Below are 9,073 nucleotides of genomic sequence, written 5' to 3'. Positions count from 1 at the left end.
TTTTAGTTATAGTAAGTATAGTTTTACTTACACAGTTGATTTTATTGATTATGTGAATATGTATATATTATTTATAAGAAATATAGAATCTTTTTACAGTTAATAAATAAAAATGATAATTAATTAATAGTCAGCCTGCTGGGCTAATCTAAAATCCAAACATTTAGGGTTATGGTTGTAAAATTTAATCTAATAAAAATATTCTAGCCCGATTAGTCTATAGTCTAAGTAGGATTGGTCCGATTGACATCCCTAATCGTGGATGTGGTATCTTAAAATATATTTTTTTTGTCATTTTAATTTATATTCAACTATTATTCATTCTGTTTTGGAATTTTGGTCTCTTTTACCACATTATTATCTCTTATATGTTTCCTCCACTATATTAATTTATTTACATAAAAATCTATGCATGATTCACACATTTATGAGCCATTTATAGTTAAATAGTACAATACTCATATACGTGCCTTAATTTTCACTATTAAATATACTCATGTAATAAATATGTACCTTAATTTTCACTTACCAACACATTTACTCAATATTAGTAGTATTAAAATTAATGCAAAAAGGAACGGTCATTTTTTTAAGGGATGAAGAGATTACGTTTAAAATATTTATGACGCTATTTTATCAACAGAATAGGATAATTCCATGCTTGGATTGAGATTTACTCGAGTTATTGAGTTTTTCAAGCCGAGCTCCGCATAATATAGAGAATATTTTTATAATTTTAAGTTTAGTATAAATAATTTAAGTAAAATAAATAATTGATATGATATTTATATTAAAATAATTTTAATTTTAATATAAATGATGAAGATGCTCTAACACCCCAAAAGCTACATATGCTAATTAATCATGAGATGGATAGGGGGAAGAAATTAATAAGCAAAATTGCATAATGTGTTATAGATACTAGAAGAAATCAATCACATTGCATAATACAGTATGTTATAGAAACTTGAAGAAATAAAACACAATACACTTTTCGTTATACATTTTATGGAGTAAAAGATACTTGATATTTAGGGACATTATTAGGAAGAAAGATTCCCCAATGCTTCTCAAGTTCAGGAGTTTTTTGATTCTCATCAATGAGCCCAAAAATGTAAGTGTCCAAAGTCTTCCTTGGCCTTCTAGGGGTTCCCCTTTTCACACTCTTGAACAAATGTGAGTTATAAGCGAATGCATTGGATACGGTAGTCCCCATCCCTCCGGCCGTGGGCCACCCCGTCTCGGTCACCACAACCTTGAGGCTGGGCCCACCGGCCTTCTCGAGAGCTGCATGGACCGAGTCGACCATGGCATGGAATAAGTTTTGGTATTGGTATGGTCCATCCCTAAGCACAACCGATTTAGAAGTAAATAATGCATAGTCTAAAGGAATATTGGTGGGGTCACTAGCATATGCAAAATATGGATACACATCAATTAGAAAATCACTATGTGTTTTGAGAAGAAATTTGATAATTGGATCGATGAAGGATTCGCGGAATTCGGGTCGAAATGCCCCGGCCGATGGAGGGTAGGATACTCCGATAACCGACATGCTTAGGACCGCGGAGACCTTGATTCTCCGAAGCCTGACCGCGGCCAGGGCATCGGAGATGCGTTGCATGGCTGTCGGTATGTAGGGTGCGATGTTGGGGTTGTCGGCCGGGTTTATCTCGTTTCCAACGGAAATGTAGCGGAAGTTGACGTATTGGTACTTGCGGATGTTGTTTTGGACCCAAGATGTCGCGACAGATGGATCTGTCGCAATACCTTGGATCTCGTCGTTGGGCACCCCAACGATGACGGAGATTTTGGTGCCTTGAAGTGCTTCGAGGATTGTCGGATTAGGGTTGTATAATCGAATGTGACCAATGTTGTTACCCTTGATTAGATTAACGATTTCTCTCGGTGGTCGTAGATTGTCGCCAAGGGTGCCATAGCACACTCCCGTTCTAGCATCTAAATTCATTTACCCATAAAAAAAAAGAGTTAGTACTTATTTTATTTGATTTTTCTATAAAAGTTGAGAAAGGGATTAACCTGCAGTGTGGATGCAAAGCAAGGCTATTGCCATTAGCATAAGGTGTTGCTTTGATGATCTCTTCATTGTGACAAATTAATTGAAATATTCTCGAGACCACTGATTTATAGTTTCATTTTGAAGACCATTAAAGTTTAGTTATTATATTTGCCATTTCTTAATCGTGGAAATGAGTTTTTTAGGAAAAGAAATTGACCAATTAAGTAAATATTAATTTCACAATGAATATATTGATATTCTTATAAGTTATACCGTTATTTTAGACTTCATCAATTAATAGCTCTCCATTTTTGTCTTACATTTACTATTTATTGGGGACGCTACGTACCTACTTTGGTTCTTTCGTTTTGCTTTTCCTTTTTCGCTCTGTTATACTTGTTTTTTATTTTATGTTCTCTTATCAATTTAGTTAATTATTATCTGAATTAATTTTAATGTTACGTACTAAATATCCTCTTAATACTAACTATTCGTGGGGTTTAATTTCTCAATTACTAAACTATATATGGCAGCATCCCTATTCTTTACGCATCACCTCATAAGTTCAATATTCTTTATTTCATTATAAATGAACTAAATTTAATATTTTTTAAGCATCAATTCACAATTAGGTAATTGAATCAACAAAATTAATTTGTAATTATATTTAAAACTTGCAAATTAGTCCATTTTAAGCATATGGTGATTATATAATACTCCATATATATCATGTTGTATCTTGATTAAATTAAAAATAGATAGAATAGTTAGCAAGTACGTTTTTTTAGAAATATCTAAATAAAATAACACTTTTTGCATTTATTTTTAGATCAGTTATATGATTAATGTTAAAACAAAATAACTGTGAAGCATTTATAAGGGTAAAATAAAACAGGTATCGACTTAGTTGAAATTTCAATCTCCTAGAGTGAGTAATTGAATCTAAAATCAAGTTATACTGCCAACTCCTGTTGTTTTTTTCACCTACTGTAACATACTCATGAACGACCCAATTAATTCATTCACTATTAAAAATTATTTTTTAAGAATACAAAAATCTGAGTCACAACTATTTGCGTTTAAATTTTCTTAAAAATAACGACGATTTAGGATAAAGAAAAGCGTTCTTAAATTAAAGATAAATTAACTTATTTTTTTTTTTATTTTTTTGGACGCTTTTATTTGCATTGTATCCTCTAATTTTAGTGGGGACACCAATACTAAAGACGATTTTTGAAGTATTTATGATATATTTAGATACACAAATTAACGTTCTTAGAGCATCCCCATCCGTGCTCTTAGCTAAGAGCACGGAAGTGGGCTCGGACCCACTTTTACTGCTTGTCCTTAGCTAAGAGCACAACACCCACATCCGTGCTCTTAGCTAAGGACAAGCTCAAGGGTCCCACCATTCTATTATTCAATTTAAATAAAAACATTTCCACAATATTAAAATGCATTAAAAATACCCGAAATACTATTACAAATTACAAAAATAATTAAAAATTACATAATTAAAATCCTAAAAATTAAAAATTACATAATTAAAATCCTAAAAATTAAAAAGTACACAATTAAAATCCTAAAAATTAAAAATTGCACTACTCGTTGCCGAATTTCGCCCAAATGTGATTGATTAGATCTTTTTGTAGCTCAGTGTGGGCTCTTGTATCGCGCATTGTGTGTCTTCTTTCCATCCTCTCGTTCACCGTCGTATGCACACCTCGGCGTGGGGAAGACCTCGCGGTTGAGCTTCCGGCTTCATCCTCGTCGTAAAAGTTAGCCGCCATCGGTCCTTCATCAGCTATAATCATGTTTTGCAAGATAATACACGTGTACATGATGTCGGCGATATTCTTAACGTACCAAAGCCGAGAAGGGGACTTCACAATGTTGAATCGGCCTTGAAGGACACCAAAAGCTCTTTCGACGTCTTTCCGAGCAGACTCTTGACGCTGCGCAAAAAGAATCTGTCTTTGCTCTTGTGGATTGCTGAACGACTTTACGAAAGTCGACCACCTTGGGTAGATACCATCGGCGAGATAGTAACCCATGTGGTATGCATTTCCGTTGACGGTGAAGTCGATCGCCGGTGCTACACCATTCAAAACATCATCGAAGAGTGGTGAAGAATATAACACGTTCAAGTCGTTGTTGGATCCGGCAACACCGAAATATGCATGCCAAATCCATAGGCGGTAGTCGGCGACCGCTTCAAGGATAAGCGTTGGACCGCCACCTTTGTGGCCGCTTAAGTGTTGCCCCCTCCAAGCAGTTGGGCAATTCTTCCACTTCCAATGCATACAGTCAATGCTGCCTATCATACCGGGGAAACTGTGGACTGTTTCGTGAAGACGAAGCAACCATTGACAATCGTCGGTGGTGGATGCCCGAAGGAATTCCTCGCCGAAAGCAGAACGAACGCCGTCGCAAAAACTCTTGAGGCATAGGATTCCAGTTGACTCACCGACATGCAAATACTTGTCGAAGAGGTCAGCCGTTTGCCCAGTAGCAAGTTGTCGGATGGCACAAGTACACTTTTGCAACGCCGTGAGACTTTGCTGATCGGTTGCGTCTGCACCTCTTGAAAGTATTCAACGCGGGTGGATAATGTGTTGACAATACGCATAAACAACCGTTTTGACATGCGAAAACGGCGTCGAAAGTAATCTTCTTGATACCGCGGCTGGTCGGAAAAATAGTCGGCAACGAGCCTTTCATGGGCTCCCTCTCGATCACGAGGGATGTAGCGACGTTTTGCTCTAGTTGGTTGAGGAGGAGGGGCGGGGGTATTGGCGGCGACATAGACTTCATAGGCGGCACAATATTGTTCATAATATTCGTGCTCAGCGGCACGGACGGACGGACGGCAAAACTCACCGCTGCGAATGCTCTTATTTGTATTAAAAATGTCCTTAATGATATTTTTCTTTATTATAATGATATTTTAATACATAAGTACACTTATTGAAATGTTATTATATATATGGTTTGCCTGGCCGCTCCATAGCTTTAATGATTTCCAGTTGATATATGGCACTCCCTCCGTCCCATTAAAGATGACTCACTTTCCTTTTTGGTTTGTCCCAACTCCCAACCAAGATGACTCATTATTTAAAATAGAAATCCTTTTATCTCTACTTTATTCCCTCTCTTTTTTTTTTTTACTCTCTCCATTTAACACACAAAATAAAATTATATAAAATCTCGTGCCGTGCAAGAAAAGAGTCATCTTCCTTGGAACGGAGGGAGTAATAACTAATAGAGACTGAGATTGGGGATGAAGGATTTTTCACATTTAATGCATTTACAGTTTCAGAAATAGCACCAGGAAAATTAATTTATGGTGGAACCTGTTTTGGTATGGAATTTATGGAAAATATCTTCTCTGGAATTTGTTGTTGAATGATTTAATGCGCATAAAATTATGCCCTATATACATTTTTTTAAACTTTAATTGGAATTACCGTATTATGCATATTCAACATTACAATATTATTTTTATAAGGGGTAATGATTTTGGAGACGTAATGTCTATACCATGTTACCATTATGTTTTTTTTCATAATATTATTTACTAATTTGACTAATATACCCCTAATAATAATTTAAGTTGATTTAAATCATTATTAGGACTGTTTCAGTTTCACATAATATAAAAATTATATTCATACACTTCTTTGTATATACACTTAAATCGATGGTTCTAAAAAATATACAGATTTGAATTCGGCCTGACTTGGTCAGTCAGTTGACTCCGTTCTTCAAATTCGGCCTTTTTTCATGTCTCGTGCATTTTTCACGTAACACGTTAAAATTACAAATTGAATAAAAAGTGCAATTGAAGAACTTATTTCTCATGCATAACATCTACCCAATCCAATCTAGACCTTACAAGTATGCAAAATCTATATTTATCACACGTGTTTAAGTTATCAAAATCTATTTATTATTTAACCTTGTTTACAACTATAATTAATTAACATTCCCTTTGTGTCATCAAACTATAATGCAAAATTTATAAATAAAAGAGAAATTGAGAGAAAAAATGATAGTAGTATTATTAGTGGTGAGTACTAAGTAAGACTCACCTTATTAGAAAATAGAGAGAGAAACCTACCAAAAATGGACAAGTCTAATTTTTGTGGACAACAAAAATGGAAAAATAACACTATAGATTATACACGAAAAGAGAATATTTTTGAGTCTTGAAATAATTAAAACTTTTATACTGAAAATTAATCTAACTATCTAATTTTGTATTACAAATATTTTCGAACTACACAAAGGGATATCGTCAACCCATGTTCTCTTGTAACGCGATTCTGTGCGATGATAATACTATACTTCTCGCAAACAAATTATCACTATCCATTGCTCTAAGTTATTAAGTGGCAAAAACATCAAAACAAAGTATAATAATAATAATAATAATAACAATAATAATAATAATAATAATAACTTACTTATTATTATTATTATTGTTATTATTATTATTATTATTATAGTTAGAGTAATAGTAACAATCATAGAGACCTTGTACTTGCATAATAATCAGCAAAGAATTAAGGGCTTATCATAATCTGAGTTCAATTTCAATGCTATAACCACGTTATACTTCATCCGTCCGCGAATTAGAGTCCCGTTTTTTCATTTTAGTCCGTCCACGAATAAGAGTCCCGGTTCACTTTTACCATAAATGGTAATAGGGTCCCACCTTCCACTAACTCATTTCAATCACATTTCATTTAAAATTAATATATACAAGTGGGATCTCTATTCCATTAACTTTTTTCCACCAACTTTTCTTAACATTTCTTAAAATCCATGCCGTCCACGAATGAGACTCCTAATGGTGGACGGACGGAGTATCACATAGGTTAGCTAAGATACGCATAACATCAAACTAATGGTAAAAAGAGAGAAAAAAAAAACCTATTTTGGGAACCTATATAATAGAATCACCCCAAAGGTGAAAAACCCCGGTACATGTGATTTCACGTTAGCAATTATCGTCCGCAGTTAAGAGCATCCGCAATGGGATGGACGATAGTCCGCCCGATGCATCGTCTGCCTCATTGTCCGCCACTATAACATGGTGGATGCTTCGTCCGCGCCCTATGCGTCATCCGCCGACGAAGCAACGCATTTTCTATTTTTTTATAGTTTCTTATCTATATATACCTCATTTCTCATTCCATTTTTCAAACCAATCTTTCTCTCCCATCTCTCAATTCTCTTTACCAATCTTTCTCACGCTAAAAATGAATCTCGGCGGCGACTGGAGTACCTCGGAGGGCATTACTCGGGCCTTATTCGATTGCGTTCATGAGGCTGTGGCGGATTGCTTGGTCGAAATGGGGCGCGAGCGTGAAGCGGCGAAGCAGGTCCAGAGGCTAATTTGACGTTGGACCTTTGTCCCCATCGAGCACGACTTAGCTCACCAACGTCTGTTCGCAGACTATTTTGCCGAGGAGCCTCGGTGGGGCCCGGTGGTTTTTCTCCGCATTGTTCCAGTATCGGGAAGATAGCATTGGCAGACCCCGACTTACGCCGTTGCAGAAGTGCACGGTTGCTCTCCAGCAGTTGGCCTACAGCACCATGACGGACAACTGGAGGAGACAACTGGCCGCGAGTGCCTGGAGAAATTTTGTCGGGGAGTTGTGGAGGCTTTCTGCATCACATATTTGCGAAGGCCGACCGCTGACGATTGCCAGGCCCTGATGAACATGCATGAGAAGGTGCACAGCTTTCGTGGAATGCCAGGTAGCATAGATTGTATGCACTGAGAGTGGAAGAATTGCCCAACGGCGTGGAGAGGCTAGCCACCCGACAATGATCCTCGAAGCCATCGCTGACCATCGGCTCTAGATCTAGCATGCTTACTTCTGTGTGGCGGGATCGAACAATGACATCAACGTCCTGAACACATCGTATCTCTTCACCGAGCAATGCAATGCCAACGGCTTGGCCATCGAGTTCACTGCAAATGGACGCCAGCATCATATGGGGTACTACTTGGCCGATGGCATATACCCGAGGTGGCCTGTTTTTTTGAAGATGATCAGTTGCCCAACGGATCGGTAGAGAGCTTTATTTGCGCAACGACAGGAGGCCGCGCGAAAGGATGTGGAGCGGGCATTTGGTGTGCTCCAATCGCGTTGGGCAATAGTGAAAGATCCAGCGCGTTTCTGGTACAAGGAAGTCATCGTCGATGTCATGTATGCGTGCATCATCTTATATAACATGATATTCAAAAACGAAGGTGCAAGAGTCACCGATTGGGGCGATGATGAAGCTGGATCTAGCTTCGGCTCGGCGACCCCGTCCCACGTTCGAGGATTACCGATGAGCTACAATGAGGTTCTAGCGGCACAGGCCTCAATGCGCAACCAACAAGACCATGCTCGGCTCATGTCCGACATGGTTGAAGAAATTTGGGCACGTAATCGCCGCTGAAATTGTAGTTTTTTTAAGTATTTTGTATTGTACTCTTTCAACTTTCAATAAAATGAAGTTTTTTTTAAAAAATTTTTTTGTATTTCGTATTTGGGCACATAACCGCCCCTAAAAATTGCGTCCTACTGCAGGTGGATGTGTAGGAGAATAAAATGTTGATGTGGCGGAGGATATGGCGCCCTATAGCGTGGGCTATAGGGCGCCCCATTGTGGATGCTCTAAATGTCTCATATTTGATGGGCACGAGTTTTATGAAATTGTTTGACTTTATGAAGTAAAGTGGGTAGAAAAGTTGGTGGAATGTGAGACCTACTTTAATATATTGGTTTTATAATAATGCGAGTGGAATGAGTTAGTAGAATATTTGGTCCACTTACCAAATATGGTAAAAGTGAAATGAGACATTTATTGGCGGATGGACGAAAAAGAAAAAAATGAGATATTTTATGACAGACGGAGGGAGTATTAAAGTTTCGGTCAATCGGTGTCAAGCCAACTTCAAATTGGACTAAATTTGAGTATTAGTACATGGATTATACATAAAGAAAGTACTCCCTCCGTCACAAGGAAGATGACCCCTTCCTTGGGCGGCAC

The 9,073-nt window shown here is 37.3% G+C and overlaps 1 protein-coding gene across 1 annotated transcript; it reads right to left on the bottom strand.

Moving 5' to 3' along the window:
• Positions 1-1,006: 1,006 nt before the first annotated feature.
• Positions 1,007-1,969, bottom strand: LOC125210441 (glucan endo-1,3-beta-glucosidase, basic isoform-like). The gene has a single exon (XM_048109999.1). The coding sequence runs from the start codon at positions 1,967-1,969 to the stop codon at positions 1,007-1,009; it is 963 nt and encodes a 320-aa protein (XP_047965956.1).
• Positions 1,970-9,073: the final 7,104 nt, after the last annotated feature.

The sequence above is a fragment of the Salvia hispanica genome, chromosome 3 (genome assembly GCF_023119035.1).
Source record: "Salvia hispanica cultivar TCC Black 2014 chromosome 3, UniMelb_Shisp_WGS_1.0, whole genome shotgun sequence".
Lineage (NCBI taxonomy): Eukaryota > Viridiplantae > Streptophyta > Magnoliopsida > Lamiales > Lamiaceae > Salvia > Salvia hispanica.
Note: the sequence above shows the minus strand (reverse complement) of the source record. Positions and strands in the feature narration are given on the sequence as shown.

Coding starts and splice junctions, on each gene's coding strand:
- LOC125210441 (XM_048109999.1), bottom strand. CDS start 1,969: ATGAATTTAGATGCTAGAACGGGAGTGTGCTATGGCACCCTTGGCGAC.